Here is a 23,734-nt window from a genome sequence, read left to right as displayed (position 1 = left end):
GGTGCTCTCCATTCTGTTTCATTTTTATTATTGTTCAGGTTTGAAAAATTGATTTCGTCACTAATGAAGCACACCACAATTTTAAACAGTATAAATTAGGTTTCTCTAATGCTGAATGTTCCTTGTGCCTCATGTCCAATTTTATGTTGATACTTTAAAATCTAGCTGTGTTGACAGTTTATTTACATTGTTCTTGGCTGCATGGGACCCTTTCAGAAGTTATTGAGGTTCTTTCCTATTTATCCGCCACTGCCTGTGAACCCTGCATCTGGTGTAATGCCTGCTTAATGGAGAGAGGGCGGCGGCTCCTGTGCTCTCAGCAGTCTGCAGAGACCAGGGGTCCCCGGCACTGTGTCCCTTCCCTGGTACCCTTGCCCTCCGTTCCCACATAGTCTTCTGGTTACAAGGCCCTGAATTCAAAAACAGGGATGCAAAACATTTCCCAAAGCTTTGATCTTTTCAATTATTTCATACTTTCTGAAGTAGAAATTCATACCATGAAATTGTTCTTCAGTTTTAGTCTTTTTTGAGGGTACTTACATGGTAGAATTAAAGACTTGAAATACTCGCTTTTTCTATGTATTAGTAAAATAATGTGCATCATGTTTTGTCTTTTATAATCACCTCTTCAGTAGTAGATGTGCTGTCAAAGAGGAAGAGTGTCCGTCACATATGGTTTTATAATTGTCCTTCACATATGGTTTTATAATTACACGTACCTTAGTTTGGCACTTGACAAAGTGCTTGTTTTTTTTCACTTTGATTCTACATAGTAACCCAGTGAAGTCTCTGGGGGAACTTTTGTGTTGTCCCTGCTGAGGAAATAGAGGATTAGGTATCTGATGGAATTTGTCTTTCATTTAACTTTTTCCTGGAATGATCCTTAAGTGGCACGTATTCAGAAGCTGCGTTAGTGTCTCCGCTGCTTTTCTGTAGACTGATTTTGTTAACTGGTTTGCTAGTATTTTGTTTAGTATTAATTAACTAAGTGGCTCACCTGATGTTAACAATAAATATTTGGGCATTGAGATTGACTTCTCCAAATGTGTTTTTTTGTTTTGTTCTGTTCTGTTTTTGCAATCTTTCAGGCCCTGGCCTATTTTGAACAGTTGAAGATTTCCCCAGATGCTTGGCAGGTGTGTGCAGAAGCTCTAGCCCAGAGGACATACAGGTAATTTAAAACAATCTGTATAAATTTTTAGAAGAATTTAAATTTATCAGTATGGCACAACTGTTAAATTTACCTATATTTGGAAAATGTATTCACAGAGACATTTTAATGCTTTGCTTCCTTTCGAAAAACCATTAAACATACAGTCATTTTGTGTAGAAATGAGAAAAATAGTAAACCAATAGTTTGATCATTCCAGAACTTTTATTTTTTTTTTTTGAGACAGAGTCTCACTTTGTCACCCTGGGTAGAGTTCTGTGGCGTCACAGCTCACAGCATCCTCAAACTCTTGGGCTTAAGTGATTCTCTTGCTTCAACCTCCCAAGTAGCTGGGACTACAGGAGCCTACCCAGTGCCTGGCTATTTTTATTGTTTTTGCAGTTGCCATTGTTGTTTAGCTGGCCTGGGCTGGGCTCGAACCTACCAGCTTCCTTGTATTTGGCCGGTGCCCTAACCACTGAGCTACGGGTGCTGAGCCCAGAACTGACTTTTTAGTAACGCTGTTGTTGGCCGCATGTTGTATACCTGGCGGCAGATCCTGGCTGAAATAGAATGAGGTAAAAATTTCCTTCTTATTGGGAGTGATAATTGGTTTTCTAAAAACTTGGTAAAGGAGGAATTCAGAAATGATAAATATTTTCATTTTTAATTTTGACTTAAAATATATTAAACATTCAATTGCCAATCTTTTGATATTATACTAAGGGCTTCATGTATTTGTCAGTAGCAATTACTTCATTCTTACTTTGATCACACACGTAACTCATCCTCTGCGATTTCTGGCTCGGGTCTCTATACAGCAAATATAGTGAAACAGTGGGTATAGATCCTTTTTTTTTTTTTTTGTAGAGCCAGAGTCTCATTGTACCGCCCTTGGTAGAGTGCCGTGGCGTCACACGGCTCACAGCAACCTCTAACTGTTGGGCTTACGCGATTCTCCTGCCTCAGCCTCCCGAGTAGCTGGGACTACAGGCGTCCGCCACAACGCCCGGCTAGGGTATAGATCCTTATGGCTGCCGAGCCCACATCACATATGCACAAGGTTATTTCCTGTGCAAAGCATTCAGGTTTTTATGGAAGTAGGGACGTTTATACTCACTTCATTAGTTTATGTGATAGTAAACTGAGTTACTCTCTTGCAGAAGGAGCATCACCGGCGTGATGAGGGATGGGGAGACGGGGTCAGTGGGCAGCTCGGCCATGTGGGCACAAGTGCCTGGGTTAGTTAGCAGACGGCCTTTTGCTGGGCTTTTCAGCATGTGGTGCCCAAAGTCTGCATTTTACACCTGAAAATGAGTGCTTTGATTTAGTGAGAGTTAGCTTCAGGAACCTTTACCGTGTGTCTTAAAGGAAGTATGAGCTGGCTTTTAAGTAAATAAAGGCTTCCTGTAGTTTATTGTTTTTTTAGTGGAAAATCTAAAGGCTTAGTGTCCTCCTTGATAAGAATAGAAACCCTGAGGTCTCGGAAAAGATGTTAATTAAGCTGAACTTCACAAAGTTTTTTTTTTTTTTTTTTTTTTTGCAGTTTTTGGCCAGGGCTGGGCTTGAACCCGCCACCTCTAGCATATGGGGCCAGCACCCTACCCCTTTGAGCCACAGGTGCCACCCAGAACTTCACAAAGTTTTAAGAGTACTTCCATCTTCCTGGATGGGGTATTATGTTGAATTATAATTCATGGAGTCCAAATTAAGAGAAGGTCTCCATTCTTACTTGGACCAGTTAGTTACCTTTTTATGTAGGAAAACTTGTTCCATGACAAAGCCTAGCCCCATCCAGCTGTCTTGAATGAGCAGAGGGCTGGACTCGTGGGAGTTTATACCAGCTCTGCAGCACCCCCAGGAGACAGTTAGAAATGGATGATTAGTGAATGTTAATTTTTGCCCCATCCTGTGAGGGCAGTACATTTGTAATCCAGTGTCCTGTATGAACTTTGAGACTAGACTGACAGACCACACGGCGTGGTTTGGATTTGGCCTCAGTAGAACTCGCTGGCCTTTAACTGGGACTTGGATGACTGTCTGCTTTGACTCAGTCTGTAGGTGTTCTGCTGTTGATCATTTTACACCTAACCTTTGTATTTATTATAAAATGGAGCCTTGTTCCAGGAATCCTAACATCTCAAATTTAGAAGGACTACCTTCTGTTTATAAAGCAGTATGTTTAAGGTGCACTTTGATTCATTTTGGTTATTTTGCTTGCCAGATTTAATGGAAATATTGAATGTTGTATAATAGAGTTTTCTTAGCTTTTTAAGTAAATGGATTTTAATGTCATAAAAACACATCAGTAAGTAGGAAGCAAGCTTGGGTGGCTTGAGAAACTATTCTGTTGTATTCATTACTATTTTGCTTTTGATTTGTTTTCTTTGTTTTATATTCTATCTAATTTCCTTTTTTTCTTTTTCAGTGATGATCACATAAAATTTTTCTGCTTTCAAGTACTAGAACATCAAGTTAAATACAAGTAAGGCTTTTCTCACTGTGTTGACTGTGATTTGTGGAGAGAGGCCATCTTTTCATTTCCTTTAAGCTGTATCCAGGTGAAGGATGCGTGTTGATAATATCCCAAAATCATGGATGCATTTCCTTGAAAAATCAGGTTGCTCTCATTTTGTTTCAACATGAACAGAACCTCAAGTCAAACAGGATTGACAGTGATGCCATACCTGCCGCTCCCACCCTTGTCTCTAAAGCAGTGAGGAGAGAGAGGCATCATTAGTTAGTCTTAGGGGATGGAGAGCTTTGCAAATTTCCCATTCAAACACAACCGTGGACACCAAATATAGCCATTTTTCTTTTTCTTCTCTATTTTGAACAGATACTCAGAACTAACCACTGTTCAGCAACAGCTAATTAGGGAGACGCTCATATCTTGGCTTCAAGCGCAGGTAAAATAGTAATTTCATTTAGTACCTCGAATTACCAGATATTTAAACTTTTGTTTTTGCAAGAATTTGCAACCTTATCTCAAAGGTTTTAATCATTTATCCTCTATTTGATCCTATAGCTTTTTCTAAAGGTTTTTTTTTTTTGTTGTTGTTGTTACTGTTTTCTTTGAGAGAGAGTCTCATTTTGTCACCCTAGGTTAGAGTGCTGTGGCATCGTAGTTCATAGCAACCTCAAACCCTTGGGTTCAAGTAATCCACTTGTCTCAGCCTCCTGCATAGCTGGGACTATAGGCCATTGGCCACAATGCCTGGCTATTTTTGGAGACAGTCTGGCTCTTGCTCAAGCTGGTCTCAAACACCTGAGCTCAGATGATCCACCCGCCTCCCAGAGGGCTGGGATTATAGGTGTGAGCCCCTGCATTCACTTGTAAAGGTGGTTTTGAAGATTATGGGTAGATGGAAACTTAGCAATCATTTAAAATTATATTAATAAAAATCTGTTATACTTCCTAGGACACATTATAGAAACTTTGGTTTTAAGAAATTTGGGGGTTTTTATTTGTTTTTTTGAGGTAGAGTCTCACTTTCGTCTCCCTGGATAGAGTGCTGTAATGTCATAGCTCACAGCAACCTCAAACTCTTGGGATCAAATGATCCTTCTCCCTCAGCCTCCCAAGTAGCTGGGATTACTGGCAACCGTCACAACTCTCGGCTATTTTTTAGAGACAGAGTCTCACTCTGGTTTAGTCTGGTCTTGAGCTCCTGAGCTCAAACAATCCACCTGCCTCGGCCTCCCAGAGTGCTACCAGTATAGCGTGAGCCATGGCACCTGGCCAGTAATTTTTTTTTTTTTTTTTAAGAGACAGAGTCTCACTTTATGGCCCTTGGTAGAGTGCTGTGGCATCACACAGCTCACAGCAACCTCCAGCTCCTGGGCTTAAGCGATTCTCTTGCCTCAGCCTCCCGAGTAGCTGGGACTACAGGTGCCCGCCATAGCACCCGGCTATTTTTTTGTTGCAGTTTGGCCGGGGCTGGGTTTGAACCCGCCACCCGCGGCATATGGGGCCGGCGCCCTACTCACCACAGACGCCACCCTAATTTGTTTTTTTTAACTGCTTGACAAAAGCAGCTTTTCTGTTTGGCTCTTAAAGGTGGACCCTTCTGGACAGCCTCTTTACAAGATCCCTTTTCAAAGGGCCTGTGGAGTTCTGTATTCACCACGTGTTCTTTTGGGTTAAATTTAGCTAATCTTAATATATAAAGTAGTTGTATAGCTGGAGTTTTTTTTTTTTTTTTTTTAAGAGACAGAGTCACTTTGTCACTCTTGGTAGAGTGCTGTGGCATCATAGCTCACAGCAACCTCCAGCTCTTGGACTTAGGTGATTTTCTTGCCTCAACCTCCCGAGTAGCTGGGACTACAGGTGCCCACCACAAAGCCTGACTATTTTTTTTGTTGTTGTGGTTTGGCCGGAGCCGGGTTTGAACCCGTCACCCTTGGTATATGGGGCCAGCGCCCTACTCACTGAGCCACAGGCACCACCCTCGCTGGAGTTTTTATTTTCATTTAAGAGCCAGCAAATAGAAGAAAAATAATCTTTTTGTCTTACAAGAAGTGGTAGGAACTAGTAAAATGCTGCACATGACTGGGCATGGTGGCTCAAACCTGTAATCCCAGCACTCTGGGAGGCTGAGGTGTGTAGATCATTGGCGGTCGAGTGTTTAAGACCAGCCTGAGCAAAGGCGAGACCTCATCTCTACTAAAAATAGAAAAACTAGCCAGGCATTGTAGGCACCTGTAGTCCCAGCTACTTAGGAGGCTAAGGCAGGGGGATCGTTTGAGCCCAGGAGTTTGAGGTTGCTGTGAGCTGTGATGCCACAGCATTCTTCCCAGGGTGACAGAGTGGAACTCTTTCTCAAAAAAAACCCAAAACCAAAAAAAACAAATTGCTGCACGTGAAACTTCACTGTGAACTTGGAAGAGTGGGAAGCAATGGCCATTATAACCTTTGTTCTTGATCTGTCTTGATCTGGCTAGTCACTTAAATGCTAGGATAATTTGAAGCATATTTGTTGCATAGCTAGTCTGGACCATGTTGAAGTCGGGTGGGGTTTTGCCTTTTAATGATGAAATGTGTTTCTGAGAGTTTTCAGTACGTTGAGTTTCACGGACTGTTTCTGTTCGTCAGATGCTGAATCCCCAACCAGAGAAGACCTTTATACGAAATAAAGCAGCCCAAGTCTTCGCCTTGCTTTTTGTTACAGAATATCTCACAAAATGGCCCAAGTTTTTTTTTGACGTTCTCTCAGTAGTGGACCTAAATCCGAGAGGAGTAGATCTGTACCTCCGAGTCCTCATGGCCATCGACTCAGAGCTCGTGGACCGTGACGTCGTGCACACGTCAGAGGCAAGTCAGGAGTCGTTGGCTTCAGGTGGTTGTGTGTGATGGATTTTGTGTGAGATGGTAGGTATGTAGGAAAAGGAACAAGCAATCTTTTTATTTTTTGAGGTAAACTTCCTTAATAATTATTAAATTACTCAATGTTCAGAATTTTGTTTTATAAAGGAACTTAATTTTTTTTCCAATAAAGGTTGAAAGTAAAGTATTGGATTCTTTTTTTTTTTTTTTTTTTGAGACAGAGCCTCAAGCTGTTGCCCTGGGTAGAGTGCTGTGGCATCACAGCTCACAGCAACCTCCAACTCCTGGGCTTAAGCGATTCTCTTGCCTCAGCCTCCCAAGTAGCTGGGACCATAGGTGCCCGCTACAACGCCGGCTTTTTGGTTGTAGTTGTCATTGTTGTTTGGCAGGCCCGGGCTGGATTCGAACCTGCCAGCTCTGGTGTACGTGGCTGGTGTCTTAGCTGCTTGAGCTACAGGCACCGAGCCTGGTATTGGATTCTTTTTAACGAGGCAATACTTTCTCCAGTGAAATACACAAACTTGTTTTCTCCTGTGAGTTTGTTGAGAAATGCGTTTGTACTAAATACTGCTGTGTGGTCCCTGGAGAGAGAGAAGCATTGCCTGTGAAGTATCAGTGCTGGCTTCTCCTGTCCTCTCAGCCACATAGTTTAAGTATTTGTTGTTGTTGTTGTTGCAGTTTGGCCTGGGGCCAGGTTCAAACCCACCACCCTACTCTCTGAACCACAGGTGCCGCCCATAGTTTAAGTATTATATTTATGTAATGACAAATAATTTTTCACGTCCTTCAGATTTTTTTTTGTAGAGACAGTCTCATTTTTTATGGCCTTCGGTAGAGTGCCGTGGCCTCATACAGCTCACAGCAACCTCTAACTCCTGGGCTTAAGCGATTCTCTTACCTCAGCCTCCCAAGTAGCTGGTACTACAGGCACCCGCCACAACGCCCGGCTATTTTCAGATTTTTTTTTTTTTTTTTTTAATTGAGGCAAGAGTCTCACTCTGTCACCCAGGCTGGAGTGCAGTGGTGTCGACATAGCTCACTGCAAACTCAGACTCCTGGGCTCAGATGATCCTCCTGTCTCAACCTCCCCAGAAGGCAGGAGTGCAGGCATGCACCAGCACACTTGGCTTTTATCATTTGTAGAGATGGAGTCTTGCTCTTCCCCAGGCTGGTCTCGAACTCCTGGCCTCAAGCAATCCATCTGCCTTGGCCTCCCCAAGTGCCAGGATTACAGGCACAGGCCACAGCACCCAGCAAATGCTTAAGCTTCCTCAGGAATGCTTATTTGTAGTTTGTATTTAAGATGAAATTACACAAAGAAGAAATAAAAAGAATCCCAGGATATGATCTTAAAGCTGTTAATAGGAAATGGTGGTGGTATGGGATGTGTTGACAGGTCGGGAACCTTCATGCGGAGGAAATCACTGTGTGCACCTGTGTTCAGGTGGCAAACATTGTGCTGTGAGATTACTTTGTGTATTTGTTTTGTGAGGTTATTGATCTACTATATTTTGTTTTGTTTTTAGGAGGCTCGTAGAAATACTCTCATAAAAGATACCATGAGAGAACAATGCATTCCAAATCTAGTGGAATCATGGTACCAAATACTACAGAATTATCAGTATACTAATTCAGAAGTGACATGTCAGTGCCTTGAAGTAGTTGGGGCTTATGTCTCATGGATAGACTTGTCTCTGATAGCCAATGATAGGTGAGTATGCCTGTAATTAGTCTGGAGTATAAACTTACAAACACAGTGTCTGAAACTCATGAATTTGAAAATGTCTTAATAATTTTATTCCCCTGTTACCCTAGGTTTATAAATATGCTGCTAGGTCATATGTCAATAGAAGTTCTCCGGGAAGAAGCATGCGACTGTTTATTTGAAATTGTAAATAAAGGAATGGACCCTGTTGATAAAATGAAACTAGTAGAATCTTTGTGTCAAGTATTACAGTCTGCTGGATTTTTCAGCATTGACCAGGTCAGTAAATTTACATATAAAAAGTTGTGAAAATTGGGCGGTGCCTGTGGCTCAGTGAGTAGGGCGCCGGCCCCGTATACTGAGGGTGGCGGGTTGAAACCCAGCCCCGGCCAAACTGCAACCAAAAAATAGCTGGGCGTTGTGGTGGGCGCCTATAGTCCCAGCTGCTCCGGAGGCTGAGGCAGAAGAATCGCGTAAGCCCAAGAGTTAGAGGTTGCCATGAACTGTGTCATGTCATGACACTCTACCCGAGGGCGGTACGGTGAGACTCTGTCTCTACAAAAAAAAAAAAAAAAATGTGAAAATTATTAGGACAAACTAGAATAGGTAGTAAGTTAAATATAATCCTTAGTAGCCTTTTTCCTCCATTTTTTCCTCCCTAGACGTTAGAAACTCTCTTTGAGGTTATAACAATGCGCACATGTCTCTGGAAAGCCATCATTCTCAGGACCACTGGCTTTCGAGACTAGATTACGCTAGTTCTTTAAACGTGAGAGTCTGGGTGGAGGTCGCAGTTGTGGATTTCTCAGACGCTCCCAGATGATACTGATGCTATTGATCTTTGGACCATATATTGAATAGCAAAGGACCTTACTGTTTAAATAAATGGCAATGCGTTTTGGCCAAAATGAGATCCAGTATTCATAAATGTTGCATGTCCGTCATACTTTCAAGCCTTGACTCTTTTGAGCTGTTAAAAATTTAACCCCATGCAAGTGAGTGCTCAAAGTTTGGTAAACTAGTAATTAGAAAGATAACTTCAAGGTTTTAATTTTAATTTATTATGACAGAGATAAAGAATTTCTAACATATCATTGTATTACTGCTATGTTGGTAATATGGCTTTAATGTTTTTCTTGGTCAATTGTAGCATTATCTTACTTTTGTTTTGTTTTTTGATAGTTTCACTATGTTGCCCTCAGTAGAGTACTATGGTGTCACAGCTCACCGCAACCTCATACTCTTGAGCTTAAGCGATTCTCTTGCCTTAGCCTCCCAAGTAGCTGGGACTACAGGCACCTGCCACAGCACCCGGCTATTTTGTATTGTTGTTGCAGTTGTCATTGTTGTTTAGCAGGCCCAGGCCAAGTTCGGACCTGCCAGTCCTGGTGCGTGTGGCTGGCACCCTAACCACTGAGCCACAGGCGCCAAGCCTGTAGCATTATCTTAGATTTCTAATGTCTGTCTTAGTTCCTGGTGAAAGATGTGAGGTAAATGGTGGCATACTGCAGGAGAGTAGCATACGGGTAATTAGCAGAAACAATCTGAGTTTGAGTTTTGACTCTAACACTGGTAACACTGGTAGGGCAAGTAATTGTAATAGCAGATCTGTGTCCTTGCAGGGTGGGAGAGGCACAGATTATACAGCACTAAGAGGACTGTGGCAGATTCCTAACACATGCTATAATGTGGCAGCGTGAACTTTACTAGAGCATGTCTGCTAAATTAACTAGTTTAGCGAGGATAAGGTTTTGAAACTACAGATCTTTTTATTTAAGCTTTTAGAAAGCTGTAATACCTATACGACTGTCATCATTAAGAAGAATGCCTCTAAAGAGCATTAGTGGTTATTAATAGTAGCAGAATGATTTCCAAAAAGCTCTAAGAATTTTCACACAAAATGGTAGAATTGTTAAATGTCTGGTATCAGTTTAAAATTGAATTCTGTAATTGGCATGTGATACATTCTAAAATTTAGTTTTTCCTCTTAAGTAAGTGGTTTTAAGTTGAGATCTGTGTTGATTTCTTACAGGAAGAAGATGTCGACTTCCTGGCCAGATTTTCTAAGCTGGTAAATGGCATGGGACAGTCGCTGATAGTTAGCTGGACTAAATTAATTAAGAATGGGGATATCAAGAATGCTCAAGAGGCATTGCAAGCGATTGAAACAAAAGTGGCGCTGATGCTGCAGCTCCTGATCCATGAGGATGATGACATCTCTTCCAACATTATTGGGTTTTGTTACGATTATCTTCATATTTTGAAACAGGTAAGTCTTTGTTTTATTCTTTTTGTCCTGTAGATAATATAAAGGAGCCATGGAGAATGGGAAAATATCGGGAAAATGAACACAAGAAAATACCCCTAGTTTACCACCTAAACATATTTATTATTAAATATTAATACATTTGTCTTTTTTGGTAAACTTCTTAGCCAGAAAACAGGAGTGGCTGGGTTCTAAAATCACTAGTTTTAGTTATATATAGGATTATGATATTTTTTTGAACATATAATTATTTCTGAACACAGTAGAAACTTTTCTAAGCATAATTCATTACTTTAATTATATATACATCATTTCTTATACACAGTATTTTTTTTATTTAGGGATGGGCTCTCACTGTTGCCAATGCTGGAGTGCAGTGGGGCAGTCACAGCTCACTGCAGCCACAAGCTCCCAGGCTCAAGTGATCCTTCTACCTCAGCCTCTTTGAGTAGCTAGGACTACAGGCCTATACCACCATGCCTAGCTGATTTTTTTTATTTTTGTTCTTAGAGAAGCTCTTGTTATATTGCCCATATGGGCTACAGTTAACCCCTGGCTTCCAGCAATCCTCCCACCACAGCCTTCCAAGTCATTGGGATTATAGGGATGAGGTTCTGTACTGAACCCGAACATTTTATTTCTTTTCTCTCTTTTTTCTTGGTACAGGGTCCTGCTCAGACTGGAATGCACTGAGGTGATCACAGCTCACTGCAATTCCAAAACTGGGGCTCAAGCAATCTTTATGCCTTGCCCAAGTAGCTAGTACTATAGACACACATCAACACACCCAGCTGATTTTAAAAAAAATTTTGTAGAGGCTGGGCACCCATAGCTCAATGGTTAGGGCGCTGACCACATGCTCTGGGGCTGGTGGGTTCAAACCTGGCTTGGGCCTGCTAAACAAACGAAAAAAAAAAAATATCTGGGCATCGTGGCAGGTGCCAAGTAGCTGGGACTACTTGGGAGGCTGAGACAAGAGAATCGCTTGACCCCAAGAGTTTGAGGTTGCTGTGAGCTATGACGCTACAGTACTCTACTGAGGGTGACAAAGTGAGACTGTCTCAATTTAAAAAAAAAAAATGTAGGGCAGCGCCTGTGGCTCAAGGAGTAGGGCGCCTGTCCCATATGTCGGAGGTGGCGGATTCAAACCCAGCCTCGGCCAAAAAAAAAAAAAATGTAGAAACACAGCTGAATGGGGTGAAAATGTGTAGAAACACAGCTGAATGGGGTGGCTCACACCTATAATCCCAGCACTTTGGGAGGCTGAGGCGATTGGCGTGCTCAAGCTCAGGATTTTTGAGACCAGCCTAAGCAAAAGCGAGAGCTCCATTTCTAAAAAACAAAATAGCCAGATGTTGTGGTGGGTGCTTGTTATCCCAGTTACCCAGGAGGCTGAAGCAAGAGGACTGCTTGAGCCCAAGAGTTTGAGGTTGCTCTGAGCTAATACGACATGGCATTCTACCGAGAGCGACAAAGTGAGACTCTGTTCCTCCCCCACAATTTTTTTTTTTTTTTTTTTTTTGAGATAGAGCCTCAAGCTGTCGCCCTGGGTAGAGTGCTGTGGCATCACAGCTCACAGCAACCTCCAACTCCTGGGCTCAAGCAATTCTTCTCCCTCTGCCTCCTAAGTAGCTGGGACTACAGGCACCTGCCACAATGCCTGGCTATTTTTTGGTTGCAGCTGTCATTGTTGCTTGGTGGGCCTGGGCTGGATTCAAACCCGCCAGCTCAGGTGTGTGTGGCTGGCGCCCTAGTCACTTGAGCCACAGGTGCCGAGCCCCCCCAGAATTGTTTTTGCAGAAACAGGTCACTTTTTCTTTTTTATAGATGTGGTCTCACTATCCAGGCTGATCTCAAATTCATGGCTTCAAGCAGTCCTCCCACTTCAGCCTCTCAAAATACTGGGCCATTGTACCTGGCAAGGGGTGCCAGTTTCTTATAAACAATTTTTTGCAATTAAAATTTCCCCCTAGTTCTAATATAGACTTAAAATGTAGATAGTATTGGCTTGGCGCCTGTGGCTCAAGAGGCTAAGGCGCCAGCCACATACAACTGAGCTGATGGGTTTGAATTCAGCCCAGGCCCACCAAATGATAATGACGGCTGCAACCAAAAAAAATAGCCAGGCACTGTGGCGGGTGCCTATAGTCCCAGCTACTGGGGAGGTGGAGGCAGGAGAATCGCTTGAGCCCAGGAGTTAGAGGTTGCTGTGAGCTGTGATGCCATGGCACTTTACCCAGGGCGACAGCTTGAGGCTCTGTCTCAAAAAAAAAGTAAATAGTATTACTCTCCTTATCATAGCATGTGGTAATTTAACATATTGACTGCCTCTCCTCCCACCCCCCCCAAAATAAGCTTTTTCATTGGGGCCAAGGTGCTTTTTGTGTGTGTGGTTTTTTCGGCCAGGGCTGGGTTTGAACCCACCACATCCGGCATATGGGACCAGTGCCCTACTCCTTGAGCCACAGGTGCTGCCCAGGGGCCAAGGTATTTTATTACACAGCTCCCAAGGTAGGGGTGTGAGTTATATATGCTTAATGAGGCCCCAGGCTCAAAACTAGCTTTAGTTAAATACAAATTACGTGGCGTTAATGTGTTATAGAATTAGTAACTTCTCATTGTGACATAAGAGACCATTTCTATTTTATTTACATTGGATTAATTGAATCAAGTCAAGCTTTAAATAATTGTTTTCCAAAATTAGTTTAATTTCTGTTTTGTTAAAATATAACACGTATTTGTGTGCATACTTTAAGAAATTTCAGGCAGTGTGGAAGGGTGTGATGACTGTTGATAATCCTACTGTGTATCTCCTAATGTGTTGCTAAACTTGTTTAAAAACAAAATGAAACCTTGTAACTTTAATTCCTGAATACGTAATACATATCTTTAAAGATTGAATTCACCTGCATTTCTTTTCCTACATGTCAAGTTACCTACCGGGAGGGGATTGCTAGGTCTTTGTTTAGGTTTGTATTAACTACGGACAGGTGTTGCCAGACTGCCTGCCAAAGAAGTTGTGTGCACGTTTCAAAAGAACCTACTGGAGGAGAAGAGTGTTCTGATATACAAGTGTAACTTGAGGAAGCCTAATGAATTACTGCTTGTTTGTTCACAGCTTACAGTGCTCTCGGATCAGCAGAAAGCTAATGTAGAGGTAAGGACTTCTGTGCTCCTCTAAACCATCAGTAGGTTCTTTGTCTATAATCTGCTTTAAGATGAAGCTTAATTTCAAATTATGTCAAATTAAAAGGACTCTTATTGACAGACTATTTTGTTGCTGATTTTAGGCAATCATGTTGGCCGTTATGAAAAAATTGACTTATGATGAAGAATATAACTTTGAAAATGAGGTAGGAATTTCTGTGTTAAGAAATTGGTTTTTTTTTTTTTCCTTTTTTTATTGTTGGGGATTCATTGAGGGTACAATAAGCCAGGTTACACTGATTGCAATTGTTAGGTAAAGTCCCTCTTGCAATCATGTCTTGCCCCCATAAAGTGTGACACACACCAAGGCCCCAGCCCCCTCCCTCCGTCCCTCTTTCTGCTTCCCCACGATAACCTTAATTGTCATTAATTGTCCTCATATCAAAATTGAGTACATAGGATTCATGCTTCTCCATTCTTGTGATGCTTTACTAAGAATAATGTCTTCCACTTCCATCCAGGTTAATACGAAGGATGTAAAGTCTCCATTTTTTTTAATAGCTGAATAGTATTCCATGGTATACATATACCACAGCCTGTTAATCCATTCCTGGGTTGCTGGGCATTTGGGCTGTTTCCACATTTTGGCGATTGTAAATTGAGCTTCAATAAACAGTCTAGTACAAGTGTCCTTATGATAAAAAGATTTTTTTCCTTCCGGGTAGATGCCCAGTAATGGGATTGCAGGATCAAATGAGAGGTCTAGCTTGAGTGCTTTGAGGTTTCTCCATACTTCCTTTCAGAAAGGTTGTACTAGTTTGCAGTCCCACCAAGAAATTGGGTATTTTTTTTTTTTTGTAGAGACAGAGTCTCACTTTATGGCCCTCGGTAGAGTGCCGTGGCCTCGCACAGCTCACAGCAACCTCCAACTCTTGGGCTTAAGGTGATTCTCTTGCCTCAGGCTCCCGAGTAGCTGGGACTACAGGCACCCGCCACAACGCCTGGCTATTTTTTGGTTGCAGTTTGGCCGGGGCCGGGTTTGAACCCGCCACCCTCGGTATATGGGGCCGGCGCCTTACCGACTGAGCCATAGGCACCGCCCGAGAAATTGGTTTTAATTTTATTTTTTACTTAGTATCAATATTTCAATTTTTATTATTTAGAACAAGAAGTCTTTGAAAAATTATCCTTGTTTATATTAATGTCAACCTTGGGTGAAACTAATAAAAGATGCTTAATCCTTCAGTTTTAATATTTTGTCCATTAACAACCCTTTTAAAAACACTTTGTAGCATTGAGTTTAGTAAAACATCCTCAGTATTATCGGTGGTCCTTTTTCACTCTGTATTTCATAAGAGTGATGAACCTCACTTAGTAAGTCCATGTGGGCAAGTACAAATGAGGCCCTCTGGACTTAGCTCAGTGACACGTCTCTGCCGGGGCTGTGAATGGGTCAGCTTCCCGTCACACACAGCTGGCAGGTGCTCTCGAGGGATTCAGACCTGGCACCATCACACACAGAGCTGGCAGGTGCTCTCGAGGGATTCAGACCTGGCAGGTGATGCTAAAGCTAGAAGGATTCTATTCCTACCTTACACATCCAGAAACTTGGGGCCTGTGAGAGGACGATGGTGATGATGACCAGCACACTGAGCATCTAGGATGCGCACGCCTCGTAACGTGATGTCTCTAGGCACATGATATTAGCACTTTCTATAGTGGACACTGCCAGACAGGAATGACACTAACCCATTCTGGCTCTGCACTCTTGGGTTTGTTTTTTTTGAGACAATTTTATGTTTGTCCCAGCCTGGTGGCCTGGCATCAGCCTAGTTTGCACCAACATGAAGCTCCTGGGCTCAAGCTCCCGGGTGAGCCACTGTGCCTGGCCCCTAAGTCATCCTCCTGCCTTAGCCTCCCTGGGATGACGGGGGTGAGCCACTGCACCCGGCCCCTAGATTCTTTTTTTTTTTTTATTTTTTGGCCGGGGCTGGGCTTGAACCCGCCACCTCCGGCATATGGGACCGGCGCCCTACCCGTTGAGCCACAGGCGCCGCCATGGCCCCTAGATTCTTGTCCTTACCCTTCTCCTTAGACTGTTTCTGGCTCTGAGCTTTTGAAAGGTTGGAAATAGTTATTTGTGAGCAGGAAGAGAGAAGCTACTCAATATAGTTTTCCTATGTTAATGAATATTGATGAAAAAATAAAAATAGCAAATTAGTAAACCCTAAAAGCTACAAGAGAACTGAATACGTGAGTATTCGAGTCTTTTATATTTTTTAAATGCGAGTTTCAATTATTGACAGGGTGAAGATGAAGCCATGTTTGTAGAATACAGAAAACAACTGAAGCTGTTGCTGGACAGGCTGGCTCAGGTCTCCCCGGAGCTGCTGTTGGCGTCTGTTGGCAGAGTGTTTAGCTCTACAGTGCAGTGAGTTTGCTGTTGTTTTTAATAAGCCCACTCTTTACTTTCTGACCATGACCTAAATAAGTGAATAGTGTGAATTATTTATCCATGTTGCTTATTAAGGTCTTAGATGAATCTCTGGAAATTGCACCTTTCTTTTTTTTTTTTTGAAACAGAGTCTCACTATGTCACCCTTGGCAGAGTGCGGTGGTTCACAGCAACCTCAAATCTCTTGGGCCTAAGTGATTCTTTTGCCTCAGCCTCCTAAGCAGCTGGGACCATAGGTTCCCACCACAATGCTGGGCTATTTTTTATGCAGTTCTCATTGTTTAGCTGGCCTGGGCCAGATTCGAACCTGTCAGCCTTGGTGTATGTGGACGGTGCCCTACCCACTGAACTACAGGCACGGAGCTGAAACTGCACGTTTCTTGTCTCCTTGATATGTCTTGGTCCTTTTTGCTTTTGTGATTATAAATTTTGTTGCCTGGGAAAATTAATAATTGCTATGAGTTTTGTTTTGTTTTGTTTTGTTTTGAGACAGTCACCCTCGGTAGAGTGCCATGGTGTCACAGCACCCTCAAACTTTTGGTCTTAAGCGATTCTCTTGTCTCATCCTCCCAAGTATCTAGGACTACAGGCTCCCACCACAACGCTGGCTATTTTTGTTGTTGCTGTTACAGTTGTCATTGTTGTTTAGCAGGCCCAGGGCCAGGTTCAAACCGGCCAGCCCTGCCAGCACCCTAACCATTGAGCTATGGGCACCAAGCCTGCTATGGCCCCTTAATAATTAAAGAAGCTTCTGTTGGTATTTTATCCTGTGCTTTACTTGCTGTGCGTTCAGACCTAAGTGACATGTACCTTGGTAGGAACTGGCAGACCACGCGGTTCATGGACGTGGAAGTGGCGATAAGGTTGCTGTATATGTTGGCTGAAGCTCTTCCCGTGTCTCACGGTGCTCATTTCTCAGGGGACATTTCCAAAGCTAGTGCTTTGCAGGATATGATGCGAACTGTAAGTATACTGAAGATCATTTCTTTGAAAATTCTGTTTTCACTAGAAGCTAGTGGGAATTCCTCGTATGTTACAGCTTAGTATTTGGTAATAGTGGGGCGTTTTGATGTTGCAATAAATAAGAATAGCTTTCTTAACTTTTCCCTGCTACAGTTGGTAACGTCAGGAGTCAGTTCCTATCAGCATACGTCTGTGACATTAGAGTTCTTTGAAACAGTTGTTAGATATGAGAAGTTTTTCACAGTCGAACCTCAACACATTCCATGTGTACTAGTAAGTGTACATTTTACTTATCTTTATTTTACATGTATTTCAGCTAATAAACAGATAGTTTTCTATTTCTGTCCTCTACTCTTTCTCGGAGTCAGAAACTCTCAAACATTCTAATAAAAACACACCTGAAATTAGTCCCTCCTCTGTTTCTGGTCAGTGAGCAATTTGTCTAGTGAGTTGTTGAGACAAGTCCTCAAGGGCTCGGTGTGGAGCACAGAGTCACTGTGTGTATATTCCTGGTTCCTTTCCTTTAGGAGCTAAGAATAAAATTAGATGTAAACAAAAATGTGGTATGATGATAGCCATGAAGGCCCTGAGTAAGTGCGGAAATAGTGAGGGTGTCTCTGTTTCTTTAGATGGCTTTCTTAGATCACAGAGGTCTGCGGCACTCCAGTGCAAAAGTCCGGAGCAGGACTGCGTACCTGTTTTCTAGATTTGTCAAATCTCTCAAGTAAGTATAGCATTGCAGCTACTTCTGTGTATTACGTTTAGCTCTTTATTTTTTATTTATTTATTTTTTTTTGTAGAGACAGAGTCTCACTTTATAGCCCTTGGTAGAGTGCCGTGGCCTCACACAGTTCACAGCAACCTCTAGCTCTTGGGCTCAAGCCATTCTCCTGCCTCAGCCTCCCGAGCAGCTGGGACTACAGGCGCCCGCCACAACGCCCGGCTATTTTTTTGGTTGCAGTTCAGCCGGGGCTGGGTTTGAACCCGCCACCCTCGATATACGGGGCCGGCACCCTACCAACTGAGCCCCAGGCACCGCCCAGCTCTTTATTTTTTATGTTATTAAATAGACATGCAAATTATCCTCCAAGCTGCAGTAGACTTGGTTCTCTCTGCTCTGAGGTATTCTTTATCATATGTTCCTTTTATGTTCTGACTTCTTTTTCTGCTCATTAGCCAGGTATTTTGTTCATTACTAAGAAATGGTTTGCATGCCCATAATGTGTACTCCTGTCATCACCAATAACATTCATGGCTATAGATCACTATATGACTTCTTTGAAATCCTGGCAGTCTAGCAAATATAGTCCTTGAAAATACTTTTTTTCTTTCTTTTTTGGAGACAGGATCCCAATTAGTTGCCTGGCCCAGAGTACAGGGGCAGCATCATAGCTCACTGCAGCCTCAAACTCCTGGCCTCTCAAAGTGGTAGAGTTAGAGAGGCAAGAGCCACTGCCATCCAGCGTGAAAATACATTTTTTGCCCTAATCTGTCTTGTATTTCTTTGGTACATTTTTTGGTGTGCACACTACTCATTATTAGGCCTATAAGATTGTACATCATCTTGACAGTCTGTCACTATAGAGCAGAGGGAATTTTTAAAAGTTAATCATAGCCAGCTTTAATCAGATGTAACTAGCCTACAACTGAACTTTAAGTTTTATATTAAAGGAGGATTTGGTATTTTAGCAATTTTTATGCACTATTATTTGCTTGTAATTTTGTTTTCGCTTTTTCTTTTTTTCAGTAAACAAATGAATCCTTTCATTGAAGATATTTTGAATAGAATACAAGATTTATTAGAGCTTTCTCCACCTGTAAGTACATGACCTTTCAAGGTATTTTTTCCAAATATTATTGAGTCCACATTATTAACCTTACTTTTGTGGGCAATTTTTTAAAATATGTGGTTTTGAGAGAGGAGTATCTATAAGAGTTTTCTTTACCAAAATTCTATCGACATAGTGAACAAAACCTAGTAATAAAAGGGAATTAAGAGCTGACTAATAGGGTGGTGCCTGTAGCTCAGTGAGTAGGACGTTGGCCCCATATACCAAGGATGGTGGGTTCAAACCCAGCGCCGGCCAAACTGCAACAAAAAATAGCCAGGTGTTGTGGCGGGTGCCTGTAGTCCCAGCTACTCGGGAGGCTGATGTAAGAGAATCGCCTAAGCCCAGGAGCTGGAGGTTACTATGCGTTGTGACACCGTGGCATTCTACCCAGGGTGACACAGTGAGACTCTGTCTCTTTAAAAAAAAAAAAAAGAAGAAGAAGAAGGGCTGACTAATAAATTTGGCAGCATGGGATATGGTGTGATCTTTCTGTATTATTAAATGCTGGTGAAGTATTTTAGGGAAAATTCAACACATACATTATTTTCTGTTTAGTACTACAATTTTATTAGCCCTTAGTAGCAACTTCTACTGTTAGACTGAAGTTTTTCTGAGTCACTTTAGGTTTAGAGTAAAAATAATGTTAAAGCTGGTTGATCTGAATATTTTGATGTCAGGTTTGGTCCATAATCTTGAAAGAACAAAATCCCTAAAGTCTATAAGAATCCTTAAAGTCACAATCCCAAAAGATGAAAGTCCCAAAAATATAACTGGAAATTTTTTTTTTTTGAGACAGAGTCTCAAGCTGTCACCCTGGGTAGAGTGCTGTGGCGTCATAGCTCACAGCAACCTCCAACTCCTGGGCTCAAGTGATCCTCTTGCTTTAGTTTTTCTATTTTTAGTAGAGATGGGGTCTCACTCTTACTCAGGCTGCTCCAACTCATGAGCTCAAGCAATCCACCCACCTTGGCCTCTCAGAGTGCTGGAATTACAGGTGTGAGCCACCATGCCTGGCCTGGCAAAATTTTTACAAGACATTGATTAATATTTTTAAAGGGGTATTTATTTGAGAAACAAAATCATGACAGACTACTTCATAGGCCAGTTGATGAAATATAATAGGCCATAATATATTTTTACAGGTGTGTGTGTGGACACAAAAATGCCGACATCACACGGTGACTCTGTGAGCACTGTGTGTGTGTGGACACAAAAATGCCAACATGACAATGTTGGTCACAAGAATCACCGTGTGAGAGTGCGGTTTGTGGAGTGAGATTCATGATGTCTCAGGCGGCAGCAGCACACTGTCCACCTCTCAGAGAGGGGCCAGTCCACTTTCTGTGTCTGTTCTTCCCAGGCCCTTGGCCCACTGGATGGAGCCCACCAGTACTGTGGGCAGCTTGTCCCCACCTGATCACTCAGACCCACCACTGCATCCACTTGGACTCAATAATATCTTCTGGAAACAACTTCACAGACACATCCAAACTAATGCTTTACCAAGGATTCTTTAATCCCCTCTGATGAGCACCTGTCAACTTGGTGCCTGCAGGAATCTCTCAGTCTCTGTACTGCATTCCAGACTGACTTTCCTGGCGGTGCCTGTGGCTCAGTGAGTAGGGCGCTGGCCCCATATGCCGAGGGTGGCGGGTTCGGGCCCAGCCCCAGCCAAACTGCAACAACAACAAAAAAAAGGATGGCTGGGCGTTGTGGCGAGCGCCTGTAGTCCCAGCTGCTCGGGAGGCTGAGGCAAGAGAATCGCATAGGTCCAGGAGTTGGAGGTTGCTGTGAGCCGTGTGACGCCATGGCACTCTACCCGAGGGTGGTACAGTGAGACTCTGTCTCTACAAAAAAAAAAAAAAAAAATTCCTCCTCCAGACTGACTTTCCAAATGAACGTAAAAGCAGTTTCCTCAACGTGATGCAGTGTCGGGCTCCCGACCAAAAACACTAACTCCTTCCCCAGAATTGGCTGTGTGGATTTTGACATCTTTCAGTATGACTTTTTAGGAATTTAGATGATGGGGATTGTAGACTTCAGGGATTTTGATCTTCCAAGGTTATATTGTTCAGGGTTGTGTCTTTCAGGGGTTTGATCACCATTTGGGGTCCATTTCACTAAAGAGATTTAAGTTGGGGAACTTTACTTTTTTTTTCCCTCAAGAGAGCCTACCACTGAATAAGTTGAAATACTTTTAAAGTACATTTTGGCACTCATTGAGTGAAAATCATCACTACAGGTGCCATTGAAACGTGTATAAAGAACTTTTGTTCTTTAAGCAAATATCAGTGTTTGGGTTATAGAGGTTATATATGATTTCACTGAGTGAAAAGCTACTGGTCAATTATGTGGTTAATTTGTCTTTACCTGCACACTGGGAGTCCCTGAGCCACAAAGGTGGGTCTGTAGATTGTTCTCACGTTGAATCTGTATGTAAACTGGAGCGGGGAATTCATCTGTCGCCTGTAAAGCCTGGCTCACAAGTCATCTGTTAGGGGCATGTTTGTGACTTGGGGGTGCCTCTGTTACAGACACCTGCGTGTCCCAGTACTTCACCCAGGTGACCCAATTTTCCTCAGTGGGTCACACTAACTGTATTGCCCTGGGTAGAGTGCTGTGGCACTGCAGCTCACAGCAACTTCAAACTCTTGGGCTCAAGCGATTCTCTTGCCTCAGCCTCCTGAGTAGCTGGGACTACAGATGCCTGCCACAAAGCCCGACTATTTTTTTTTTTGTTTTAGCAGGCTTGGGCTGGGTTTGAAACCCCCCCTCCCCCCCAGCCCTGGTACATGTGGCACCCTACCCACTGAGCTGTGGGCGCTGCCAACCCTTAAACATTCTTAAAGTGGGCAGCGCCTGTGGCTCAACAGAGTAGGGCGCCGGCCCCATATGCTGGAGGTGGTGGGTTCAAACCCAGGCCCGGCCAAAAACTGCAAAAAAAAAAAAAATCTTAAAGTATTAATTTGTGTGACTTTTAGACTAACATTCAAAGCATTTTTGTATACCTCATGTGCACAAATAAGAGTTTTACAAAAGGAAACAAATAAGAAGACTAATAATTATCTTACATCATAATTTGCAAAGACTTGTCAAGGCTGGAATTAGAACCATGATTTTTTTTTTTTGGTTTTTGGCCAGGGCTGGGTTTGAACTCGCCACCTCTGGCATATGGGACCGGCGCCCTACTCCTTGAGCCACAGGTGCCGCCCCGAACCGTGATCTTTTGACCTCTAATTCAGTTTTGTTTCATTACATGGTCCGGGGAAAAGATTTGTCATTTTAAGTACTTGATCTGTGAGTCCGTGTGATAGATTACGTCTCCTTTTGCTCTTGTGCTTTTTCTGATTTAAATGAGAGGAATTCAGGAAAGAAAAGCTTCAATAAAATAAAATTTCCCTCTAGGAGAATGGTTACCAGTCCTTGCTGAGCAGTGATGACCAGCTGTTTGTCTATGAGACGGCTGGAGTACTGATTGTCAGCAGTGAGTACCCAGCTGAGAGGAAGCAGGCCCTAATGAGGAATCTGTTGGCCCCACTGATGGAGAAGTTTAAAGTTCTGTTAGAGAAGTTGATGCTGGCACGAGATGAAGAAAGGCAGGCCTCTCTAGCAGACGGTCTCAACCATGCAGTGGGGTTTGCCAGGTGAGTGTGAGCACAAGTGATGTCACAGAGCATGTGTTTCTACACAGAACCACCAGTGTGGGTCGTTCAGGATAAGCCCACATGTCTGTATTTCCAAAGCTGTATTTTCTAAATCTGTTTCTTCTAAGTCCAGTGAATTACAAAGCTTAGCTGGAGAAGGGAGTCAGTCATGTACCATTTTGCCTTGGTAACTGTCCAGACCATTAACTCTCCGGCTTCTTTGGTTTGTGTATTTCAGGGGATTACGTAAAGCCTCTGTACACCAGTGTTCTATTGGGGCATCTTGGGTTAGTCTTGATTACGTCAAGATCAGGTCCTGAGGCTTCTGTTTGGTTGCGTCATGTCCTGAAGACCACCCATGCAGCTGCCCGAGACTCCCCTCCACCCACACTCATATTGGCAAATAATAATAGCAGGAAAGTGGTAGTGATGCTAAGTAGAAGTTACAGAGACATTGTTCTCAGAATATTCTAGAGCAAGAAGTAGATATTGGAGAGGTTGTATAAATAACATGATTCTGAAGATTTTTTTTAATAAATTTAGGCGGATAGTTTGCAGTTTTTAGTGTAGGCTAGTGACAGTGGATTATTTTTTCGTTTTTTCTGCATACTTCGTCAGCAGGATTTTAGTGAAACATTTCGATTGGCATATGTTAGAACAGCATTTTTCAACCTTTTATATCTTCTGGCACATTTGAACCTAAACTTCTGCGGCACACTTAAATTGTGTTGACCAAAAAAAAAAAAAAAGAGTATACTTACTGTGCTTAGATCTTCTTTGAAAATAATGTAATTAACGACTAATAATCTTTAAAAATTTCATGGCACACTAGTTGAAAAATCACTGCATTAGAGGGATTATATTAACTGCATTGTATTAATTTAATTTAATTTGGGCCCTTTTGTTCTGGAATGGTAAGTGGAAGCAGTGGTTTACAAATAACCATATTAGGCTGGACACTGGCTCACCTGAGCTCAGGAGTTCGAGACCATCCTGAGCAAGACTTAGACTCCATCTCTGCTAAAAGTAGAACAATTAGGCAGGCCTGTGGCAGATGCCTGTAGTCCTACATACTCAGGAGGCTAGGGCAGGAGGGTGGCCTGAGCCCAGAAGTTTGAGATTGCTGGAAGCTGTGGTGCCACAGCACTCAACCCCAGGGTGACAGTGAGACTCTGTCTCAAAAATAAAAAAGAAAAATGGTCAGAGGTGGTGGCTCACATCTGTTAATCCTAGCACGCTGGGAAAC

General features: G+C 42.6%; 1 protein-coding gene across 11 annotated transcripts in view; it reads left to right on the top strand.

Moving 5' to 3' along the window:
* Positions 1 to 23,734, top strand: part of XPOT (exportin for tRNA) — a 50,604-nt gene that overhangs the window by 10,187 nt on the left and 16,683 nt on the right. For 9 of the 11 annotated variants that reach the window (XM_053555925.1, XM_053555924.1, XM_053555921.1 and 6 more), the window contains exons 3-17: positions 1,089 to 1,171; positions 3,579 to 3,635; positions 3,990 to 4,059; positions 6,246 to 6,464; positions 8,003 to 8,187; positions 8,292 to 8,460; positions 10,214 to 10,450; positions 13,566 to 13,604; positions 13,738 to 13,800; positions 15,901 to 16,025; positions 16,868 to 17,012; positions 17,166 to 17,285; positions 17,642 to 17,736; positions 18,760 to 18,829; positions 22,250 to 22,488. In XM_053555925.1, coding sequence (XP_053411900.1) covers positions 1,089 to 1,171; positions 3,579 to 3,635; positions 3,990 to 4,059; positions 6,246 to 6,464; positions 8,003 to 8,187; positions 8,292 to 8,460; positions 10,214 to 10,450; positions 13,566 to 13,604; positions 13,738 to 13,800; positions 15,901 to 16,025; positions 16,868 to 17,012; positions 17,166 to 17,285; positions 17,642 to 17,736; positions 18,760 to 18,829; positions 22,250 to 22,488 — 1,916 coding nt within the window. Of the gene's footprint in view, positions 1 to 1,088; positions 1,172 to 3,578; positions 3,636 to 3,989; positions 4,060 to 6,245; positions 6,465 to 8,002; positions 8,188 to 8,291; positions 8,461 to 10,213; positions 10,451 to 13,565; positions 13,605 to 13,737; positions 13,801 to 15,900; positions 16,026 to 16,867; positions 17,013 to 17,165; positions 17,286 to 17,641; positions 17,737 to 18,759; positions 18,830 to 22,249; positions 22,489 to 23,734 lie in introns of those variants that run through there. The other 2 variants (XM_053555926.1, XM_053555923.1) reach the window with 2 other exon arrangements.

This window comes from Nycticebus coucang, chromosome 12, assembly GCF_027406575.1.
Source record: "Nycticebus coucang isolate mNycCou1 chromosome 12, mNycCou1.pri, whole genome shotgun sequence".
Lineage (NCBI taxonomy): Eukaryota > Metazoa > Chordata > Mammalia > Primates > Lorisidae > Nycticebus > Nycticebus coucang.
Note: the sequence above shows the minus strand (reverse complement) of the source record. Positions and strands in the feature narration are given on the sequence as shown.